Source organism: Pristiophorus japonicus, chromosome 4, assembly GCF_044704955.1.
Source record: "Pristiophorus japonicus isolate sPriJap1 chromosome 4, sPriJap1.hap1, whole genome shotgun sequence".
NCBI classification, from domain to species: Eukaryota; Metazoa; Chordata; class Chondrichthyes; family Pristiophoridae; genus Pristiophorus; species Pristiophorus japonicus.
In genome coordinates, this window is record NC_091980.1 from 123,645,300 (window position 1) to 123,670,218 (window position 24,919).

At 44.8% G+C, this 24,919-nt stretch overlaps 1 protein-coding gene across 2 annotated transcripts in view; it reads left to right on the forward strand.

The window, feature by feature from the left end:
* The window catches only part of jakmip2 (janus kinase and microtubule interacting protein 2), a 151,520-nt gene that overhangs the window by 21,843 nt on the left and 104,758 nt on the right, over nucleotides 1-24,919 (forward strand). For both annotated transcript variants that reach the window (XM_070877305.1, XM_070877307.1), the window contains exons 4-8: nucleotides 1,366-1,464; nucleotides 3,362-3,508; nucleotides 9,139-9,279; nucleotides 11,613-11,666; nucleotides 15,819-15,935. In XM_070877305.1, the coding sequence (XP_070733406.1) occupies nucleotides 1,366-1,464; nucleotides 3,362-3,508; nucleotides 9,139-9,279; nucleotides 11,613-11,666; nucleotides 15,819-15,935 (558 nt within the window). The remainder of the gene's footprint in view (nucleotides 1-1,365; nucleotides 1,465-3,361; nucleotides 3,509-9,138; nucleotides 9,280-11,612; nucleotides 11,667-15,818; nucleotides 15,936-24,919) is intronic.

The following is a 24,919-nucleotide window of genomic DNA, read 5'->3' on the forward strand; positions in this document are numbered from 1 at the left end:
AGACATGAAGCTCTCTAAGCAAATGCTCTATGCGGAGCTCCTTCACGGCAAACGAGCCAAAGATGGGCAGCGGAAACGTTACAAGGATACCCTCAAAGCCTCCCTGATAAAGTGCGACATCACCACTGACACTTGGGAGACCTTGGCCGAAGACTGCCCTAGGTGGAGAAAGTGCATTCGGGAGGGCGTTGAGCTCTCCGAATCTCAACGGCGAGAGCGCAAAGAGGTCACGCGCAGGCAGCGGAAGGAGCATGCAGAAAACCAGTCCCACCCACCCCTTCCCTCGACGAATGTCTGTCCCACCTGTGACAGGGTCTGTGGCTCTCGTATTGGACTGTTCAGCCACCAAAAAACTCACTTCAGGAGTGGAAGCAAGTCTTCCTCGATTCTGAGGGACTGCCTATGATGATGATGATGATGGAGCTTCAGGCGATTGCAAAATAATTCATTTTAAATAGGCTTCCAGTTCAGTGCAGTATTGAGGGAGTGCTAAATAAGATATTAACCTGCAGCCCTGTTTGCCCAATTCGATAGATGTAAATTTTGCATAGCACTATTCAAAAAAGCACAAGGAGTTCTTCCGGTGCCTTGATCAACAATCCTCCCTCATTCAACATCACCAAAAATGGATTAAGGGGTCTTTTATTAATTTGCTATTTGTTGTGCACAAGTTGCCTGTCACATTTGTATATGTAACATAGAGGTGTAGAGATGCGGAAAAGACCATTGCAGTCTGGCTCTAGTGATCGTACTTTGAGAGTAACCCATCGATTGTAAAGTGCTTTGGGAGTTCCTGGGGATATGAAAGATACCATATACATGCAAGTTCGCTCTTCCATCAGAATTGAATGTGCATCAAATGTGCATTATTCATGACTTTTCAGTTTCCTAAATAGGTCTTCTTTCTAAAATATATACTTTCAAATATTTATCCTTTCTTTGGCCCTGATGAAATGAATGTCCAGTCAAGTGAAAAATCTAATACAGAAACTAGTCAATAGCCTTCTGCAATATAAGAAGATGCAGCATTATTCCCCTGGTGTTGTGTGAACTAGTTGTTGCCGCATACTGACATTTTTATAGGTCCCTCAACTTTACATTGAGAAAACTTATTAAATCCTATCCAAAGAATATCAATCTCTGCTATACCAGATTTTACTGTTTTCACTTCAGGAATCACTCAATTAACAAACTTCTTGACCTTTCCCTCCTTGGCAAAGATAGAAAATAAAAAGTTTTCTTTTCAGATTAATATAGAGGTCCCATAGACTGAGTTTGTCCATGTTTAGAACATAGCAATTAGAAATGAAATACAGCCTCTCCGCATTGCACAGGATTATTATCATTTCACATTCTTTCACACAGGACCTGCGGAGAAACCAGCGTAAGATTGCAGACCTTAACTCAACAATTCGGAAGCTAGAAGATAGAAACACATTGCTGGTAGATGAAAGGAACGAATTGGTAGGTGATTAAATCTAAAGCTCAATAACATATTTATGATTTTGATGATTTTGAGCAGAAATTGCACCCGACCCCCCTCCAGCAGCAAAATTTCCCCAGAGGCAAATTCAGCCCTGAGCTTCAGCAAGCTATTCCTCCATGAGGAGCACCTCAGCCCAGCTTGGTCCTGTAGCAGACATTTTAGAAACTGGATGTTAATTAGGAGTGAGAATCCTGGCTAATGTTACCACACTCCCCAATTCAGCGGGTGCCAAGACCAATGGTCCTGCCCTTATCAGCCTGCCAGCTAACTCACGAGAAACAGGCAATTGACCTTCCTGGTCTGAATAGCTCAGCCAATCAGAGGATAAATGGCTTCTCTGGATCCCAAAATATTGACTGAACCCAAGGCAAACCCATGTCATTGGACATATCATGAAATTTTTCTCGTTAATGGAGAATTTTTTTAATATGGAATACTTCTTGCTCAAAGTATTACTCCTTTATGTAAAAGAGGAAATTTACCTCATTAGCAATTACAATTTTTTATAAAATGATATTTTTTTGGAAAATAACTCTAAGATTATAAATCCCAGTATTTCCTATCCCTTTAAGTAATTGCTTGCTGTAACTCCTATGTCAATAAGTTTTGGTGTAATTGGTAATTAAGTATAAAGTAACTGTTTTACATGAGTTTATAGCATTCAGTGGGTTATATCCTGTCAAAAATTATGATTGTTTGTTTGGGTCATGTTAATAGTTGCATTTCAGGTTTTAACAATGAAGATGATTTTGAGTCAAAGATTAGCACTAAAATTTGACACTTTCCCTGAATGATGAAGCATAGGTGCTTAACCTGTTGGACATAAATTGTATGCTTACCTGAGTCAATGGTTGTGATTGTCTTACCATTTGGAATTTTAATTGTAAGGAACTGAGAGTTTGACCATAAAATGTCAACATTTTTATGTTCAAATTTAATCTGAAAAGTGATGTTTTAAAAGAACACAATATGGGATACATTTAACAATATTGACTTCAATTTCAAATGTGTATTTTGATGAGAGTTTTTATGCTATATATTATTAAATCCCACAATGGTGTGCATCAATAGTTTTCAATGAAAAGGGAGGAATGGGTGATCTTCAAGAGTCCCTGAAGGAAAAGCTTGAAATAAGGATACCAGAAAAATCATTCTCCAGCAAGGAATAGAATTCTTCGATGTACCTTTTGTACATTGTATTATTCATGATAAATCAATTTTCTGATCACCTGAAGGTTTCTCCCTCTTGGGCCATAGGCCATTCCAAGATTAATTGATTGGGTGGTCTCTGCAATCAGCCCCGGGCTATTCCTGACTAAACCATCTGAGGCGTGCAATAGACCACACCAACTCATAACTCTTAGGGCAACCATGGTCACATCAATTCTACGCTTTCTCAAGCTCACTCACACATGGCTCCACTAGATTTGATGAGAGAAAATAAATTAAGGTTGGCTCAATGGTTGGCTCTCATCATGGTGACTTTTGACCATTTCGCCTCTCACAGTAAAACAAACATGCCGCAAAATCCTGACGATGCAGTAAGCCTCTTATGATTATCAATTAAGCACAAAGTTCACTTAACTTCTGATTTTAAGTAAAGTCTAAAGATTATTCAGTTACTTCCATTGCTGTGCTCAATATTTTGGAACATCATCTGGAGTAATAGATTTTAAATTGCCTTTCACTGTATTGGCTGAATTTGCTCAATCTTTACAACATATTATTATTGACCGTATGGACTCAAGGGGATGACTAGTTGACACCAATGAACATTTAGAACTGTGTAATGCCCGAGGACACCAAACACTTGTGTGACGTGTCGGTAAGGAGACAAAAGGTCAAACCAAATTAATGTTGAACTTGTGTTTCTAGCTGAAGCGAATTCGTGAAGCCGAGAAACAATACAAACCTCTCCTGGAGAAGAACAAGTGCCTGTCGAAGAGAAACGATGATTTGACTCAGTCTTTGCAACGTATGGAGGACAAACTCAAAGTACTTATTAGAGAAAATGCAGAAATGGTAATTTCCAAGTATGACATACTTTTGTTTCTCCATCTCCCTTGGGTAAAATGATATCTGACTTTTACAAGGTTATCCACACTACCTTCTGTTTATATTTGTTTAGAGATATTGAAATCAATTGATGTATTCCAACTTTTCAAAAAGCCAGAATATGGGCTCTGACTTTAACCCCAGGTAGGTCTTGGGCCAATGGCTGGTGAGGGGAGTTAGAAACTCAACCACAGCTGCAGCAATGAAGCACCGGCGAGTTTAACTACTCGGGCTCATTTAAATCCCACTGGCTGACTTTTGTCCATTCAGGGGCTGATCCTCTTCAGTGGTGGGGGAGGGGGGGCTGATTCTCTCTACAGTGGTGGGGGAGGGGCGCTAATTCTATCCAATGGTGGTGCGGGAGGGGCTGATCCTCTCCAGTGGTGGTGGGGGAGGGGCTGATCCTCTCCAGTGGTGGTGGGGGGGAGGCTGATCCTCTCCAGTGGTGGGGGAGGTGGGGGCTGATCCTCTCCAGTGGTGGGGGAGGTGGGGGCTGATCCTCTCCAGTGGTGGTGGGGGGGAGGCTGATCCTCTCCAGTGGTGGTGGGGGGGAGGCTGATCCTCTCCAGTGGTGGTGGGGGGGAGGCTGATCCTCTCCAGTGGTGGGGGAGGTGGGGGCTGATCCTCTCCAGTGGTGGGGGAGGTGGGGGCTGATTCTCTCCAGTGGTGGGGGTGGGGGGCTGCTTCTCTCCAGTGGTGGGGGAGGGGGGGCTGTTTCCCTCCAGTGGTGGGGAGGAGGGGGCTGATTCTCTCCAGCGGTGGGGGGGAGGGGCTGTTCCTCTCCAGTGGTGGGGGGCTGAGCTGATCCTCTCCAGTGGTGGGGGGGGGAGGGGCTGATCCTCTCCAGTGGTGGGGGGGGAGGGGCTGATCCTCCCAGTGGTGGGGGGGAGGGGCTGATCCTCCCAGTGGTGGGGGGGAGGGGCTGATCCTCTCTAGTGGTGGTGGGGGAGGGGCTGATCCTCTGCAGTAGTGGTGGGACATGGGTAGGGGCTGATCCTCTCCAGTGGTGGGGGGGGAGGGGCTGATCCTCTGCAGTAGTGGTGGGACATGGGTAGGGGCTGATCCTCTCCAGTGGTGGGGGGGGGCTGATCCACTCAGTGGTGGGGGGTGGAGGGGCCGATTCTCTCAGTGGTGGTGGTGGGGAGGGGCTGATCCTCTACTGGGGGTGGGGGGGCTGATCCTCTCCAGTGGTGGGGGGAGGGGCTGATCCTCTCCAGTGGTGGGGGGGAGGGGCTGAGCCTCTACAGTGGTGGGGGCGGGGAGGGGCTGAGTCTCTACAGTGGTGGGGGCGGGGAGGGGCTGAACCTCTACAGTGGTGGGGGCGGGGAGGGGCTGATCCTCTCCAGTGGTGGAGGCGGGGAGGGGCTGTTCCTCTCTAGTGCTGGGGGTGGGGAGGGGCTGAGCCTCTACAGTGGTGGGGGGCTGATCCTCTCCAGTGGTGGGGGGGGGGGAGCTGATCCTCTCCAGTGGTGGGGGGGAGGGGCTGATCCTCTCCAGTGGTGGAGGCGGGGAGGGGCTGTTCCTCTCCAGTGCTGGGGGCAGGGAGGGGCTGAGCCTCTACAGTGGTGGGGGCGGGGAGGGGCTGAACCTCTACAGTGGTGGGGGCGGGGAGGGGCTGATCCTCTCCAGTGGTGGAGGCGGGGAGGGGCTGTTCCTCTCTAGTGCTGGGGGTGGGGAGGGGCTGAGCCTCTACAGTGGTGGGGGCGGGGAGGGGCTGAACCTCTACAGTGGTGGGGGCGGGGAGGGGCTGATCCTCTCCAGTGGTGGAGGCGGGGAGGGGCTGTTCCTCTCTAGTGCTGGGGGTGGGGAGGGGCTGAGCCTCTACAGTGGTGGGGGGCTGATCCTCTCCAGTGGTGGGGGGGGGGGGAGCTGATCCTCTCCAGTGGTGGGGGGGAGGGGCTGATCCTCTCCAGTGGTGGAGGCGGGGAGGGGCTGATCCTCTCCAGTGCTGGGGGCGGGGAGGGGCTGAGCCTCTACAGTGGTGGGGGGTGGGGGCTCTGATCCTCTCCAGTGGTGGGGGGGAGGGGCTGATCCTCTCCAGTGGTGGAGGCGGGGAGGGGCTGATCCTCTCCAGTGCTGGGGGTGGGGAGGGGCTGAGCCTCTCCAGTGGTAGGGTGGGTGGGGGGGGCTGATCTTACTCTGCATTCCGGGCTCAGTGTGAATTGCCTTACTTTTACTTGTGAAGCTCCTTGGGGAGTTTCTTTATGTTAAAGGTGCTATATAAATGCAGGCTGCTCTTGTTGACGCTACTTTGGACACTTCATCCATTATGTGTCATTTGTTTAATTTACATAATTAATCACAAAAACAAGAAACAATTACTTGACTAAAGTGCTCTTATCTCTCATCACATTGTGAAATGTTAGCTACTGACATTGCACACTTATGGTGGTATATGAAACTATATGCAATGAAAGTGGCAAAAAATTAATTAATTAGTAGCAACTGGGAGATCTCATTTTTATTTATGCATGCTAAATTTGAAAATAATATCATACATGAGTCTGTATAGGTGCAGAATATATCAGTATTGAAGTTACTATTTCTGCAAGCTGATTCTAAATGTTGCGCTTTTGCCAAATAATAATATATGATCTGAGGAAGTCCTGATAAAACTGTATTGTACTCTGGTCAGAACATTATCCATTATTAAAGAAGCAGTAGCAGGAAATTTGGAAAAGTATAATTCAATCAAGCAGAGTCAGCATGGTCTTATGAAAGGGAAATCATGTTTGACAAATTTGCTGGAGTTCTTTGAGGATGTAACGAGCAGGGTGGATGAGGGGAACCAGTGGATGTGGCGTATTTGGATTTCCAGAAGGCATTCGATAAGGTACACATAAAAGGTTACTGCACAAGATAAAAGTTCACAGGGTTGGGGGTAATATATTAGCATGGATAGAGAATTGGCTAACTAACAGAAAACTGAGTCGGGTTAACTGGGTCATTTTCCGGTTGGCAAACAGTAACTAGTGGGTTGCCGCAGGAATCGGTGTTGGGGCCTCAACTATTTACAATCTATATTAATGACTTGGATGAAGGGAGCGAGTGTAATGTAGCCAGGTTTGCTAATGATACAAAGATGGGTGGGAAAGCAAATTGTGAGGAGGACACAAAAAATCTGCAAAGGGATATAGACAGATTAAGTGAGTGGGCAAACATTTGGCAAATGGAGTATAATGTGGGAAAATGTGAGGTAATCCACTTTTGCAGACATAATAGGGAAGCAAATTATAATTTAAATGGAGAAAAATCACAAAGTGCTGCAGTACAGAGGGACCTTGGGGTCCTTGTGCATGAAACACAAAAAGTTAGTATGCAGGTACAGCAAGTGATCAGGAAGGCAAATGGAATGTTGGCCTTTATTGCAAGGGGAATAGAGTATAAAAGCAGAGAAGTCCTGCTACAACTGTACAGTGTATTGGTGAGGCCACACCTAGAGTACGGCGTGCAGTTTTGGTCTTCATATTTAAGGAAGGATATACTTGCTTTGGAGGTTGTTCAGAGAAGGTTCACTAGGTCGATTTTGGAGATGAGGGGGTTGACTTATGAATATAGGTTGAGTAGGTTGGGCCTATACTCATTGGAGTTCAGAAGAATAAGAGGTGATCTTATCGAAATATATAAGATAATGACGGGGCATGACAAGATGGATAAAGGGAGGATATTTCTACTCATAGGGGAAACTAAAACTAGGGGGCATAGTCTCAGAATAAGGGGCCGTCTATTTAAAACTGAGATGTGGAGGAATTTCTTCTCGCAGAGGGTTATAAATCTATGGAATTCTCTGCCCCAGAGAGCTGTGGAGGCTATGTCATTGAATATATTTAAGGCGGAGATAGACAGATTTTTGAGCGATAAGGGAATAACGGGTTATGGGGAGCGGGCAGGGAAGTGGGGATGAGTTCATGATCAGATCAGACATGATCTTATTAAATGGCGGAGCAGGCTCAAGTGGCCGCATGGCCTACTCCTGCTCCTATTTCTTATGTTCTTATGTAGAACGAGCCTTGACATCTCAGTCCAGTTCAGGCCACTGAGACTCCGCTGACCTCAATGGAAGCTGTGCACAGATATCTTGTGATCTCGTGGTGAAAACTTTAGTTTCCTCGAATTCTAATTGATTGTAGCGCTGACAATAGGAGATTCCGAGTGTAGAGCTTCAGTGACGTCAATAAGCTGTCTAAGTAGCCAATTACATTGAAGAATTCTTACAGACAGCAAACCAGGAAACAAAAAGCACTGTTTATGTGCACTTTTTAAAAATGTTACAGTGAGCGAAATAAAGATTGGGACATACACATGGGGATTAAGGTAGAAATTTAAATATCATGATCAAACTTAATAAAAAACGTTTTTTTATATTTAAAAAAATCTAATAATTTTATCAAAATGGAGAAAATTGGCATTCCATAAATTTTAAGATTCATTTTTCAGAGCCATAATGTTTGTTTAGCAGTCAGTACGCTAGTAAAACCCCAGTTACAGCTATTCCAACAAGACTAATTTAATGGGGCATTTAATTAGCGCGGAAAAGCTTAAGTCTTCAACAGATCCAGGACAGGGCAGCCCGCTTGATTGGCACTCCATCCAACACCTTAAAAATTCATTTCCTCCACCACTGGTGCAACGTGGCTACAGTCTGTACCATCTACAAGATGCACTGCAGCAACTCGCCAAGGCCTCATTGGCAGCACCTCCCAAACCCACGACCTCTACCACCTAGAAAGACAAGGGCAGCAGGTGCATGGGAGCACCATCACCTCCAAGTTACACACCATCCTGACTTGCAAGTATATCACTGTTCCTTCATTGTCGCTGGGTCAAAATCCTGGAACTCCCTCCCTAACAGCACTGTGGGAGTACTCTCACCACAAGGACTGCAGCGGTTCAAGAAGGTGGCTCACCACCACCTTCTCAAGGGCAATAATAAATGCTGGCCTCGCCAGTGCCGCCCACATTCCAGAAACAAATTTAAAAAAAATGTTTCTCTGGTTTCACTGATCGCCGGTTATGCGGGAGGGGCAGGAATTCCACAGCGTAGCCTGTGTCGGAGCAGTGCATGCCTGACCGCAACTTCAGGATTTCCGCCTTTAGCTGCGCCTGTGCTAAATCCTGAAGTTGTGGTCAGTTTCAGAGGGCAAACGCTGACAGTTCAACGTCAATACCCACCGCAAAATCTGAACTTATGTTTTTCATCTTACGGCTGATTTAAGACACAAATGAGAACGAAAATTACCTCAGTCAACTTATGATCTAAACTTAGCTGTAAGTTAAGGTGACATTGGTAGTGGCTAAGGAATATTATGAGTCATGGTGGGGGGAAGAGCTGGAGCCATATAAAATATAGCAAAACTAACAAAATCGGTGGGGGATGTATAGTAAGTGGCATTGCACTTTATATTTGGCTTCTTAAATTAGTATCCAGCTTGAGTGGAGTACAAGTAGTCAAGATTATGCTCTGTAGTCTGCAATTACATTCTGATTGCAACCCAAGCACTACAGCATTGCCATTTTACTTAAGGGAGTACTTGCTTCCTATAGGATCACTGCATTTTTTATTGATGCATTTGTTTTACTTTTCCTTCATTCTACAGAAAGACAAAATTGGCCCTCATCCGCCGTTGAAGAAATTACGCTCCTTAAATGATCTTGACCAAGCTCATGAAGAACAAGAAGTAGAATTTTTAAAGCTTCAAGTTCTTGAACAGCAGAACATCATTGATGACTTGACGAGGGTGAGTCCTCCGAATCTCCCTGTCCTGCTGGTATCAATGATATTATTCTACCCACTATCATTTCTTTATTGCTGAGGGCACCTACCCACCAGTGAAGAATAAATGGCCTCAGTTTTCTTTCGAGCGTTGTCAGATGCCACACCTCTGCCTCTGCAGCTTGCGTACAGCAGCGCCCACTTTCACCATCTGGCGCGAGACACGCAATCGTGACTCAGTAGTGACGCTGCAGTACAACTTTCCATTGTCTCCTCAGGAAGACACTCGGGCCCTCAGCCAGCACCTCCCCACTTGGCACTAGTTCAGACCGAGCACAGAGTAGAGTGGTGCATCAAATCTGCATCTTCCCACTCTATTGCACTGCATGTTCCACAGCACTGCCAGTTATCATTTTATTTCTGGCAGGTTTTGCTTTTCAAACCTGAATTTAAAGCATATTCTACCTGCATGGATTTAAGTGGACTATAACAACAATAACTACAACAGTTTGTATTTCTATAGTGCCTTTAACGTAGTAAAATGTTCCAAGGTGCTTCACAGGAGTGTTACAAGACAAAAAAAATTGATAGTGAAGAACTTATTTCAAGTGGTGCATTTAACATGTCAAAAGAAGCTGTGGTATATTTTTAATACATTCTAAAGAAGCTGCAATCAAAGGACACATTAACCTTTACGACAAATATTTTCAATGACAGAACAATCTTGAAGGGATTTGCTTTCCACGAACTAGCTGTGTAAACATGAAAACAGAGCACTCCCCAATGATCTTTCAATGGAATATGAGAGGAACGTTATTGCTTTATTCTAGTATCAATGCTTGAAATGTCATTGTGTGAAGAATAATGTGCGAATGCTTAATATGTTCCTGTAACCTTTCTTGGTCTATTATTTTAATGGATACATTAAGCTGCTTATTTTAAAGTTGATAATGCCTCAGTTACAACAGCAAGGGATTTTATCTGAATGCATTAATCTCCATATGTTTATCTTCACACAACATAATTTAAAGACCTTGTTGTCTTTGTTGGGTGGACTATAAATGCTGTTCCCATGTTAAGCACTTTGAGACTTTCACTACTGCTTCTGCATCTTCCGTGTTTCCCGCTGGAATTGACATTGGTTCTATCGATGGGCTGTCATCTTGGAATGTAATTTGCATCGTTTGCACCTTAGCAATGCTGGGCATCAGGAACATTGGGACACAAGGAGGCCGTTAACATTAAATCTTCAAAGCGAGAATTTTTTTTTCAAGTTCACCCATCAGCACCGGCCATGTAATAAACTACATCCCCACTCCCTCCGACCTGAGGCAAGTGCCCCAGCAGAACCATAAATAGCCGAGGTACCCTCCCTTACTATGTAAATGACCCTGACCCTGAGAAACAGGCAGTTAGGGTCAAGGGATGCAGTCATGAGATAGGTGGAAGTTCTGCTCTACTGAAGAACCACAGCTAATATGGGAGAAAGGAATGGCAACAACAATTTGTATTTATATAGCGCCTTTAATGTAGTAAAACATCCCAAAGCCTTTAACAGGAGTGTTATGAGACAAACAATTTGACACTGAGCTACATAAGGAGAAATGAGGGCAGGTGACCAAAAGCTTGCCCATGTTTATAAAATATACTTTTATTTGGCACGCTTTTTACATTGAACAATAGAAAGATACTCAACTAATCAAGCTGGCATTATTTTGAAGAAAACACTGGGTATTTTGAATGATAAAAATATCTTTTGCATTTCGAGTGAAATACTGAATGCACTGCATCAATGCACTGAATCCTTCGCCTTCAATCAGTGCTTGCTGCAGTGTAATGAGGCCTCGATCAAGTGCAGAGGTGCTGCACGTTATTATGAAACAGAAAGGACCATTTGTATTAAGTAGGAATCGATACTGTGGAGCAATTAGGAAGAGTACTGAAGTCACGTATATTTTTGACATCTTTTAAAATCTAGCTGACTTGAAAATTCTGTGGAAATTAATGAGGTTTGCACCTTTGCGCTTAGTCAGTACAGAGCTAGTCAGCATCCTGAGCAGCCATGAATACAGAGATGGATTCAAAACAGAAATGTATTTTGGCTAATATATCATGCAACATTTAAATAGGCCACAAATGTGCATATTGGCTTGTACATAATTTTCTTTCTGTATAAAAGGTGTTTCTTTTTCAACAGCATTGTGTTGCATATGGAACTCATTATGACAAATGGATTGTTCCCATGTAATGAGACGATCTTTTTTATTAAATGACATGGTATTTACAGGTGGCTGCTGTCATTTCACTGGGGCTTTCTCTAACGTCTAATTTCAGCCTTGTGGATCTCCTTTCTTTTAGGACCGAGAACGACTGCTTCGTCGCAAAAGACACAAACGTACAAAGCATATCAAGGTAAATTGTACTGGGAGGCGCAGTGATAAGGAAGGTAAATGGTATTGGGTGGCACAATGATAAGGAAGGTAATTGTACTGGGTGGCACAGTGATAAGGAAGGTAATTGTACTGGGTGGCACAGTCTTAAGGAAGGTAAATGTACTGGGTGGTACAATGATAAGGAAGGTAAATGGTACTGCGTGGCACAGTGATAAGGAAGGTAATTGTACTGGGTGGTACAATGATAAGAACATAAGAACATAAGAATTAGGAACAGGAGTAGGCCATCTAGCCCCTCGAGCCTGCTCCGCCATTCAATAAAATCATGGCTGATCTGGCCGTGGACTCAGCTCCACTTACCCGCCCTCTCCCCGTAACCCTTAATTCCCTTATTGGTTAAAAATCTATCTGTGACTTGAATACATTCAATGAGCTAGCCTCAACTGCTTCCTTGGGCAGAGAATTCCACAGATTCACAACTCTCTGGGAGAAGAAATTCCTTCTCAACTCAGTTTTAAATAGGCTCCCCCCTATTTTGAGGCTGTGCCCCCTAGTTCTAGCCTCCCCTACCAGTGGAAACAACTTTCCTGCCTCTATCTTGTCTATCCCTTTCATGATTTTAAATGTTTCTATAAGATTACCCCTCATCCTTCTGAACTCCAACGAGTAAAGACCCAGTCTACTCAATCTATCATCATAAGGTAACCCCCTCATCTCCGGAATCAGCCTGGTGAATCGTCTCTGTACCCCCTCCAAAGCCAGTATATCCTTCCTTAAGTAAGGTGACCAAAACTGCACGCAGTACTCCAGGTGCGACCTTACCAATACCCTATACAGTTGCAGCAGAACCTCCCTGCTTTTGTACTCCATCCCTCTCGCAATGAAGGCCAACATTCCATTCGCATTCCTGATTACCTGCTGCACCTGCAAACTAACTTTTTGGGATTCATGCACAAGGACCCCCAGGCCCTCTGCACCTCAGCATGTTGTAATTTCTCCCCATTCAAATAATATTCCATTTTACTGTTTTTTTTCCCCAAGGTGGATGACCTCACACTTTCCGACATTGTATTCCATCTGCCAAACCTTAGCCCATTCGCTTAACCTATCTAAGTCTCTTTGCAGCCTCTCTGTGTACTCTACACAACCCGCTTTCCCACTAATCTTTGTGTCATCTGCAAATTTTTTTATACTACACTCTGTCCCCTCTTCCAGATCATCTATGTATATTGTAAACAGTTGTGGTTCCAGCACCGATCCCTGTGGCACACCACTAACCACCGATTTCCAACCCGAAAAGGACCCATTTATCCCGACTCTCTGCTTTCGCCAGCCAATTCTCTATCCATGCTAATACATTTCCTCTGACTCCGCGTTCCTTTATCTTCTGCAGTAACCTTTTGTGTGGCACCTTATCGAATGCCTTTTGGAAATCTAAATACACCACATCCATCGGTACACCTCTATCCACCATGCTCGTTATATCCTCAAAGAATTCCAGTAAATTAGTTAAACATGATTTCCCCTTCATGAATCCATGTTGCGTCTGCTTGATTGCACTATTCCTATCTAGATGTCCCGCTATTTCTTCCTTAATGATAGTTTCAAGCATTTTCCCCACTACAGATGTTAAACTAACCGGCCTATAGTTACCTGCCTTTTGTCTGCCCCCTTTTTTAAACAGAGGCATTACATTAGCTGCTTTCCAATCCGCTGGTACCTCCCCAGAGTCCAGAGAATTTTGGTAGATTATAACGAATGCATCTGCTATAACTTCCGCCATCTCTTTTAATACCCTGGGATGCATTTCATCAGGACCAGGGGACTTGTCTACCTTGAGTCCCATTAGCCTGTTCAGCACTACCCCCCTAGTGATAGTGATTGTCTCAAGGTCCTCCCTTCCCACATTCCCGTGACCAGCAATTTTTGGCGTGGTTTTTGTGTCTTCCACTGTGAAGACCGAAGCAAAATAATTGTTTAAGGTCTCAGCCATTTCCACATTTCCCATTATTATAGCCCTTTTCTCATCTTCTTAGGGACCAACATTTACTTTAGTTACTCTTTTCCATTTTATATATCTGTAAAAGCTTTTACTATCTGTTTTTATGTTTTGCGCAAGTTTACCTTCGAAATCTATCTTTCCTTTCTTTATTGCTTTTTTAGTCATTCTTTGCTGTTGTTTAAAATGTTCCCAATCCTCTAGTTTCCCACTAACCTTGGCCACCTTAAACGCATTGGTCTTTGATTTGATACACTCCTTTATTTCCTTGGTTATCCACGGCTGGTTATCCCTTCTCTTACCGCCCTTCTTTTTCACTGGAATATATTTTTGTTGAGCACTTTGAAAGAGCTCCTTAAAAGTCCTCCACTGTTCCTCAATTGTGCCACCATTTCGTCTGTGTTTCCAGTCTACTTTAGCCAAGTCTGCCCTCATCCCACTGTAGTCCCCTTTGTTTAAGCATAGTACGCTCGTTTCTGACACAACTTCCTCACCCTCAATCTGTATTACAAATTCAACCATACTGTGATCACTCATTCCGAGAGGATCTTTTACTAGGAGATCGTTCATTTTTCCTGTCTCATTACACAGGACCAGATCTAAGATAGCTTGCTCCCTTGTAGGTTCTGTTACATACTGTTCTAAGAAACAATCCCGTATGCATTCTATGAATTCCTCCTCCAGGCTACCCCGTGCGATTTGAGTTGACCAATCGATATGTAGGTTAAAATCCCCCATAACTACTGCCGTTTCTTTTTCACATGCCTCCATTATTCCCTTGATTATTGCCCGCCCCACCGTGAAGTTATTATTTGGGGGCCTATAAACTACGCCCACCAGTGACTTTTTCCCCTTACTATTTCTAATCTCCACCCACAATGATTCAACATTTTGTTCATTAGAGCCAATATCGTCTCTCACAACTGCCCTGATATCATCCTTTATTAACAGAGCTACCCCACCTCCTTTCCCTTCTTGTCTATCTTTCCGAATCGTCAGATACCCATGTATGTTTAATTCCCAGTCTTGGCCACCCTGCAACCATATTTCTGTAATGGCCACCAAATCATACCCATTTGTAATGATTTGTGCCGTCAACTCGTTTACTTTATTTCGAATGCTGCGTGCATTTAGGTAGAGTGTTTTAATCCTAGTTTTTAAACTAGGATAAGGAAGGTAAATGGTACTGCGTGGCACAATGATAAGGAAGGTAATTGTACTGGGTGGCACAGTGATAAGGAAGGTAATTGTACTGGGTGGCACAATGATAAGGAAGGTAATTGTACTGGTTGGCACAATGATAAGGAAGGTAATTGTACTGGTTGGCACAATGATAAGGAAGGTAATTGTACTGGGTGGCACAGTGATAAGGAAGGTAATTGTACCCATTTTAAATTCTGAAAGTCTGTTCTCCTGGCTTGTTGAGGGGACAATGTAATTCTCTCCCAGGAAACATACAAAACATCTTTCTCCCACTCATTCAGAATTCAAGCAGATTTATTGGAGAATGATGGAAATAAAAGGATGGGGAATGCTCCAAGTAATTATATCGGCAATTATTTGTTTCCCATAACTGCAACAAGTTTCTAGACTTGCACACAGATAAGATCTCCCCAATATGCACATCAAGCTTATAAGGACAAATCCTCTGTGGAGTCTCGTCTGTCAGAAGCACATACAAGGATAATCCTGCACTGGTAGCCCATGAAGATCATGGCTCTTGGTGGGTGCGGCCCCTCACTGGACACACAGCGATTTCAAAATACCCTTGAATTTTAATTTTAATTTGTTTTGTAAATGAAAGAAAGATGAGACATGGATTCCCATCCGTACCTTTGTTGAGGCTCAACAAGTTGAGCAGTTTTAAGTAACAACAAAAAAAGCACCGTAAAACAGTGTCTTGCCTTGAAGGAGTCGTGCGTTTCCATTCCTTTGAATCATAATGCTGAACATGCCGATTTAGTATGTACAATTCTCAGGTCATTCAAGTGTAACTGAAATGTAAATGTTTCAACCCACCTGTCTGGAAGGAAAAAACAAATCATGCATAGACACAAATCACAATCACTTGCACTTATTTTTGCTTTTGTGTCTGTTCTGAGGGATGGGTGAGAGATGGATTCCTCGCCATTTGCGAATACTGTGCTTTTCCTTTCTCTCCTCCCCTCACAGAGACATGTGGTAGAGACATGTTTTGGATTTGACGAAGAATCAATGGATTCAGAAACATCCTCCTTGGCCTCCTACAGAACCGACAGGACACCAGCAACTCCAGAGGATTTGAATGAAGTGAGTAAACAACAAAACTCAATAGGAGGTGTGAACGTTTACAGTAATTGTACCTATAATGATGGTGACCAGAGTTTACTGAAAAGCAAGCAGAGTGACATTGGGCTCAATTTTCCCCAATGCCATTTTTTTGGCATACTGCAAGAGTTACACCCTTTTTTTGGGCCCCGACTACTCCAAAAAAATAACTAGCAAGTTTCCCCGTTCTATTTTTTGAATTTGGCGCTGCGCATCCTGTCCTTTAGTTTCAGGGGGCGGAGCCTAATGTCTGCACCAAAAAAACGATGCCCCCCCCCTTCTGCGCATGCGCAAAAAAAAAAGAACGTTTTTGACATGATTACTATGGGCGCGCATGACCAGTACAGCTCCCGGTCTGCATTCAGCCATTTTTAAAGAGCTTGTTGTGTGTGAGAACTTTAATTCTCAGTGGAAAAATCGGAGCTTCAATACAAAATGCAACGTGGCTCAAGGGCGAAGAATTTCTTACAGGATGAAGTGGAGGCATTAGTTACTGTAATTGAGGCCAGATGGCACGAACTGGACACCAGCAGAGGTCACATAAAAGTTTCACCAAAAGAAATGAAGAAACGCTGGAACCAACTTGCAGAAGATTACTGTGCAATGGTGACCACCCTGAGGTCTGGAGGCCAGTGTAAAAAGAAGTGGCAGGACCTTGGTCAAGTAGTTAGTGTAAGTAATATTTTCATTTATTCACTGGAATTGCAATTGTAAATGTGATCATCTGTATATGTCCCATCCAGCAGAAAGACACCCCCTCTAAAAAGTTATATTTTCATCTTTGCAGAGGAATGTGGCACACAACAAAAGGGAAAGAACTCGAACAGGAGGAGGCCCGGCAAATCTGTACCCACTGACTCCCTTGGAAGAGAGGGTCTCGCTGCTTTGATGGGTCCTGCCTGGAGAAAAGCAGCCACCACTGCACATGCTGAGCCCACACTCGAGGGAGAGGGTAAGTCCTGCAAATTCCACTATCTTGCTTTGCTAAATGTTAAGTACTGCACGGGTTAGCCATGGTTCGGTTCATGGGGATGTCTCCATCAGCTACGCTTCGGTTGATGCAATGTGCTATCATTCATCGTGGTCCTTCAAATCAACCTGCTGCCTGCACTGTGTGAGCCGACTCATGTCACCCTGCTCCCTCCTCTGCTGCTAACCATTTGTCTGTTCTGTTATATTTTGTAGAACTTGAGGCCAACCCTGTCGAGGCTGAAGCCGATGCAGAAGAAGATTCAGACGCGGACGAGCCTGAAGAGGAGAACATCTTCCAATCCCACCTTCCAGACCAAGAGCATGGGAGTGAGGGGGAGGGTGAGGGGATGTATGAAGCCCCCACTGTTGTACTCACTCTGGAAGAGGTGCAGGTACCGCCCATTGAGGTACCAGGCCCTTTCCTGAGTGGTACGAGTCTTGGGAAATTTCATAGTTTTACACTGTCCGAGGCTGCGGGTTCCAGTGGGGTGCAGTGAGGCACATCCAGGGCCCCACCGTCCGAGGCTGCAGTTCCCATTAGGGTGCAGCGAGCCACACTCAGATGGAGGAGGGGAAGGAGAGCTCGATAGCACTCTCCTGAGGTGCAAGATCTAGCAGATGTGGTTCAGATGATGGCAATGAGTGCAGAGAGCATTGACCTTACACGATCACTCCTGGACACCATCAGTGGGGTGGGTGATGAGGTATTGGGACTGTCAGGAGAAGTAACAACACTCTCATGAGAAATAGGAACCCTGTCCGGGAACATGAGGGGGGGAATGTCACAGGTAGCTAATACACTGTCGAAAAAACATGAGGGAGGGAATGTTGGGGGTAGTTGAGACACTGTCAGGGCACATGAGGGAGGGAATGTTGGAGTTAGCTGCTGCAATAAGGGACCACGCCCAGACCCCACGCCCATCGACAGAATCAACTGCCACTCCCACTCCAATCCTCACACTAGCCTCTGAAGAGGCCAAAGTCGGGTCTTCCACATTACCACCTGCCCCCCTCACCCCATCAAGAAGTGCACTTTACCCGAGATGTTCGAAAGAATAAGCTTGGTACCAACCCGAGAAACGCTGCGCCACCGCCTGCGGGCAGGGGTGGAGTCACCAAGACCAAGTGCAGCGGGCGGTCTTAGAATAAGGTGGAGGAGAGATGGGTGGAGTCTTTCTTTGCTGCTGCTGCTGCTGTTGTTGTTGTTGTTGTTGTTGTTGTTATTATTGTTGTAACTGTTCTCAAATTAAAAGTTTTTTGTAAGTTATGTAAATTTACAAATTTAAAAGTTTGTAAGTGATCTTAAAGTTTTTAAGTGATCTTAACTGAAAACTTTAAAGATTGATACAAGAATATTTTTATTAAAGTTAAGTTAAGTACAAACAAGTGTTTTGTTAAATTTTTGAATAAAATATATTTTAAATTATAACTGAATCATTTCCATTATTTGTTCCATTGGCCTGGAAATTCCAGTCGGAGGCTTCCCGCAGGCAATTGCCTCCAACCGGAGAATTTTTACGATCTACCTGGTGGTCTAGGAGGTGCCCTGGATTGCGTTGGGGAGGCCTCCTCTTCCCGCGCTGCGAAGTGCGCTCCCATCCGGAGGGTTCCCACACATGTGTGACTGCTCAGCCAATCAGGTACTGTATTCCACAGCTTTCCCATTAAGAGCAATGAGAACTCCGCATCTACAAGTTTTCATTGTTATTAATGGAAAAAACCAAACACACACTAACAAAATATAAAAAACAGACGTCTTATAATTAAAATTAATTGAAATTAAAGTTAATAAATGCCTTAGAAAAAACAATATTTTCCCCATTTTTTTTTAAAGTTTTATAATTCGGGTTAAAAATAAACTTACCTTAGTGGGCAGCGTTTTTAAGCAATAAAATGTGTTTATTTAATTTAATTTCATTATGTTTATGTATGTTTTTAAACACTTACGCCTGTAAAATTAGGTTATGCGCCTGCTTTTATTAGGCACAAGAATTTTGAGGACATTTGCTGGACAAGATATGGGTAAATACCGCAATCTTGCCTAAGCAAATGTCCTCGCTCCCGATCTGCAGATCATCTGTCAAGCTCCAACTTGACAGATCGGAAAAGCTGGTTTTCAGTGCATGCTCATTGTGTGCTGAAAACCGGCTGTTCCGAAGCCTTCCAGGGCCCGTAGACACTCCGTACGGACCCGGGAGGCAAGAATTTCTGGGCTATATTTTATTAACACAATTTTTTGATTTAAAGAAGAATCATTTCCATTATTTGTTCCATTAACACAACACAACATTATGGAACAGGTCCAAACAGTAAATATGGTCCATGTGGAATAGTTGCCGCTGAGCCTTCAGGTAGCAAAGCATTCACGGAGGAGCTGCTGATGCAAGGCTCGAGCAATCGTTAAAGGGGCACGACGGTCCGCCCTCCTCCGCCATCATACTCCGGGTTCAGGTAGTTGCATGGCTTCCTTGTCCTCCTCCTCCTCCTCCTTGACATCTGCATCTTCTTCCTCATCATCAGCCTCTCTCACTGCAAGTGGGTCTTCTACTACCAGCTGCTGCTGCCTCATGATGGCTAAGTTATGCACATGCAGCACACAACAGTGAACTGACCGACAATCTCAGTGGAGTATTGCAAGTAGCCTCCGGAATGGTCCAGGCATCGGAAACGCTGTTTCAAGATACCAATGGTCCTCTCTATTATGCTGCGCATCGCTTCTGTCAGCTTCTGTCCGGGTTACACATAGGGGTGTCATGAGCCAGGTGGCTAGGTCGTACCCTTTGTCTCCCAGTAGCCAGCTCTGCCCTTCTGGCTGCTGTTGAAACATGGCAGATATAGCATGCTCACGTAGGATGAATACATCATGGGTACTCCCAGGGTATCTCGCATCAACTGACATGATGTCGTCATACATAAGCTGCACATTAATGGAGTGGAAGCCTTTTCTGATCCTGTACACCTCAGAATCCTCCAAAGGTGCTTGCAAGGCGATGTGGATGAAATTAATGCAGCCCTATACCTTTGGGAAGCCAGCAATCCTGGAGAAGCCCACAGCCCTTTAACGCATTGCCTGAGCGGTCATGGGGAACTTTATGTTGTTCTTCCTCCAGGCATATGGTGCAGCAGTCTCCCGCTGAATGCAGACATGTTGTGAAATGGCATACACATTGCCAGTTGTGGCCTGGAACGATCCAGATGCATAGAATGAAAGTGTAGCTGTAACCTTCACTTTAGCTGACAAAGCAGTCCTCCTGACACTTCTAGGTTGCAGGTCTGCTTTTACTAACTCACAGATCTCGGTTACAACTTTTTTGTGGAAATGCAGCCTTCTGACAGTCTGTATCACTCAGATGCAGGCACGAACGCCTGTCTCGATATACCCGATGTGGGTAAGGCCTCCTGCCCATCATCCTACGTGCTCTGAGGTTCTTCATGCGATGACGTCGAATCAATCGTCTCCTCCACAGCACCATCATGCAGAAGGCTTGCACGAGGTATGGCATTTTCAGTATTGCTCCCATGATTAAATTGTACCTTTGCAAGGAGCTCAAAACAGCAGGACAATCTTCTTTATTGTCTCTCTCCCCAAGGTCAATGCCCCAGTATGGACCACACCCAGTCTGGGCATGCGCAATAGGCTTGCTTAGTTCGGGAACCGCCCCCCCCACCGCCCCCCCTCCCCCATCACCCCAGGCTTCATTTGATGTTGCTGCTGCATAGTGTAAGGGTTCCCATCCCTTCAGTTCGGCTTCCACCCCCCACCCCCACCCCCCCCGGGCTTCTTTTGACACCGAGCCCTGAGCCCCTGTGTCCGGGCGACGGAGCGATTCTGCCGGCCGACACTCCGACCTACGAGCCAGGTTTGGCGACGTTCAGTGGTGGCGTGACACTTTGAAAAAAATCCAAAATTAAACAATTGCATTCAACTTCCATTTTCTGTGTTTTAAGTTTGAAAAAAGTAAGCTACATGATGATTATTTAATGTGTTCTTGAGTCTCTCCAAAACTTCGCCTAAAAACAATGGCATCTTTCTGCACCGATTTTTTAATGTGCGCTCGTTTTTCTTAAGTGCCCAGAAGTCTTTGGGCGTGGTCACATATGCCGTCCTAGTAAAAATGTAAGTTGGCCAAACTTGCATAAATGTGAAAAACTGGCGCAGACATCTGTTTACGCCCCCATCTGGAAAAGCAAAACAAACCTAAAAAAATCATAACTAACTGAGTTACACTGGCGCTCAATCTTTGGGGAAACTTGGTGTTATGTAATGATGTGTGTATCGTCCCAGTACCTTAAATGTAATGTAAGTACTATGCCACACCACAGAGGGCGCTGCGGTGGGAAACCCTGGTAGTACCTGTAATAAGGACTATATAAGGGTGACCACCACACCTGGGAGGCACTCTGGAGCTGAACAATAAAGGACGAAGGTCACAGCAGTTAGACTTACACCAGACCGTGTGGAGTCAGTGATTTGTGTGCTACATACACCACACTTGGATTTTTAAATTTAATCCAAAAACCCAGCACATATCATTGGGGAAAATTGAGCATAGAGTGGTGCAACCTGCGTACTGCAAACTGAGATGGTCCCGATTTCCTCTTTTTTGGTGAATTAACAAATATTCTAAGTAACATTTAGCTAAAACTTTACATTTTTGCAAAATCTGATTGGGTGGCACAATGAGTTATAGCACACCATCCATTCACCTCTGGAACATTGGTTTGAATCCATCTCTAACTAATGAACTGAAAGTGTGCTCTCTCTGCTGACTGTGAGCAAGGCACATGAGGTGACTTTGTTGCACTTAAACCCAGTTCCTAGGAAGCACAAGCTGGTAACCTCAGCAGGGCTAAAATGCTCAGTGTGGGAAATGGGAATATTTCACACCAATGCAAGAGGGAGTGTTCCTTTGGGTTTACATTTAAGGCAAGATGTTGGGATTATGTCGAGGGAACTTCACTCTTCATCTTTTGCTTACTGTACACGCTTGGAATTCCTTGATGGAAAAGTGTATACTTTGTATCTGTCCCATACCATGCCTGAATTGGGAGTGCTTGAAGCAGACACGGAAGGTTCCATTCTTAAGGACCTGACACCTCTGGCTCAAAGCAAATAAACATCGACCAGAAAAAGAGAAACACTCAGTACTTTTAATATTCAATAACTTCTTGTTACCAATATAGATGGCTGCATACTGTTTATGAACACGGTATTCTAGCCGCGAAGCTATGAGGAAGAAGATCCATTGAAAACTAATCAGCCATCCTTGCTTTAATGGACATACACTCAGGATATATTTTAACATTTCTTTCACTTCTGTTCAATATTTTATTTTTTGGTAGTAACATGTACACATGAAGAGCATAAAGAATAACAGGTGAATGAGAGTGTGGTACGAGGCTATCAGCTTTGGACCAGGCTGTTACAGTAGGTTTTGAGGAGTTTGTGAGATGCATATAGTTTAAAAGTATGTGATGTTCTTGAAAATGCTCCCTTGCTATTTTTAAACTCTTTCTACTATATAATGCTCATTCAATTTTCTAATAGAAAACTGTAAATATATATATTTTTAGATAAATGTGCAGATCACAGTATCCACCCTGAAATGATTTCAATGCTCTGATCCCCTTTGGAGTTCACATGACGCCTGCAGTTGATAATGCCACCTGATCCCTTTAAAGGAATCTTTGAAGTCTTACATCACATGGAACACTATCAATTTCATAACATGAGATTTATTACTTATAGATCAAACATTTACAGCTCCATATAACACTGGACTGTGTTCAGTGAGTTGTGTTCAATGAGTTACATACAGCAATCCAAACTCGAGATCCAATTGAATGACAAGTTGCTTGAACCTTTGTTCCCAGTTCCTGAACTGTTTGATCAGATGCCTGCCACACAATCCCACTGTCGGTCATCAGTAATCCTCTATGTAATCACTACGAGGTGTTCAGTATTCTCCACACAATGGGAATTGAGATAAATTCAAACTTCTGATTCAAATCTGAGTCCTTTGAAGCCAAACCTGAACTCTCAATAGTGCTGACCTTTGCAATAACTGAGTGTGGGCCAGACCACATTATAAATTATAGAGCAATCTTGCTTGTGCAGAGGAGAAGAGGTAATAACTGCCACCATTTTGAGTTATATAAAGAGACGAATGGATCACTACCACAAATCTGCCAGTTTTCATTTCAATCCCCTCCCCCGCATGAGACACCTGCAAATCAAACATATGGGCATTTATGGCTACGGTAGTTTAGTCGTTATGTTCCCGGACCAGTAATCCAGAGGCCTGGACAACTCATTCAGAGAATGTGAGTTTAATGGAGGGGGGGGGGAATTTTAACCCCAAAATGTGGGTGGGTTGGGGTCAGGTAGGAGCTTACAGTGTTAAAAATCTCAACCTGACCCCAGAATAACGGGTCACCCATTTAAAACGGAAATAGGGAGAAATGTCTTCTCTCAGAAGGTCGTGAATCTTTGGAATTCCCTACCCCAAAGAGCTGTGGAGGCTGGGTCATTGAATATATTTCAGGTAGAGATAGACAGATTTTTGAAGGATAAGGGAGTCAAGGGTTATGGGGAGCGGGCAGGGAAGTGGAGTTGAGGCCAAGGTCAGATCAGCCATGATGCTATTGATTGGCGGAACAGGCTCGAGGGGCCAAATGGCCTACTCCTGCTCCTATTTCTCATGTAATTATGTTCAACCCGTCCTCTTCCAGTTTTAACGGGGGTGGGGCGTTGGGTTGGAGCATGGGCGGGGGGGGGGTGTTTGGGGGTGAGGCACTTCAAATATGATAATGAGGCTAGAAGGCTTGGATTTAATCTGGTTTAACTGTGGCTGACCGGGATTCCTGGGCTTTGGGAATCGCAGCAGCTGCAAAGTGGTGAGGACAGCCTAGGGGACCCACCGCAGCTCCCCCACCCCCCCATACAAACACCCCCTCTCCCCCGAGGATAGGACCCGCACCCCGCCCCGGGGTCAGGTATCGGACTTTCCCTAGAGTCAGGATAGGACTCGCCCACCTGTTGGGATCAGACCCCCCTCCTCCGGGATCGTGGATCAGACCCCCCACACCCCCAGGATCAGACCCCTCACACTCCCAGGATCAGACCCACTTCCCCCGGGACCGTGGATCACACCACCCACACCCCAGGTTTGGACCACGCCCCCCCCAACTCCCCGCCCCCCTCACTGCTACCCGCCGCGCCCCCCCCCCCATTGCTCTCCCCCTTCCCACCTTACTGCTCCCAGCGCATCTTCAGGAAAACTGTCCGGCCAAGGGATCTTGGATGAGAAAATTGACTCGCATTTGCATCAGTTTTGAAATCAATTGCGAGCCATGATGTTCCGTAACTGGCTTGTCGGACAGCTCCCACCAACCCGCACTCCAAGGTCTGGGGAGGAACCTTTAGCAAAAGGAACCTTGCACATCTCAAACCCAGAACCAGTCAGAATCAGAAGTCTGCCCGGGAGAATTAAAGGAGGCGGATAATGAATACAGTGTGCCATATTGTGTTCTTTTTCTTGTTCTTGAGAAGGGTTCTATAGTTAGTTGGATTGAGATGATTACTCTGTACGTTTGCTTGCTGTCCGTAAAATCAAGCAGCTTTACGATTTGTGTTCGGCCTCATCTCACTGAAATCTTTCATTCCCCATCCAGAAAGAATAGGGAGGTTCACATGAGAGCACGTGTCAAAGACACAATATCGAGTTCCAATCACAAGTGGGTACCATTGTTACATGCCTGGGTTATACTATGGTATGATTAGATACTGGGCAGTATGGGCAGTGACCAGCACCACTGTACCTGAATGACTATCGAAGGCAGACCCAAAACTATAACTCTTCCCGAAGTGAGAGGCGGTGTCCAGTGCAATCCCCGTCAGTTACATCGTCCACACGTGTTGCAGACAGCCGCCTATATCGGGCACATGGCACTAACCATCTGCCATGGCCATTGAAGTCAATGGCAAAGGCACC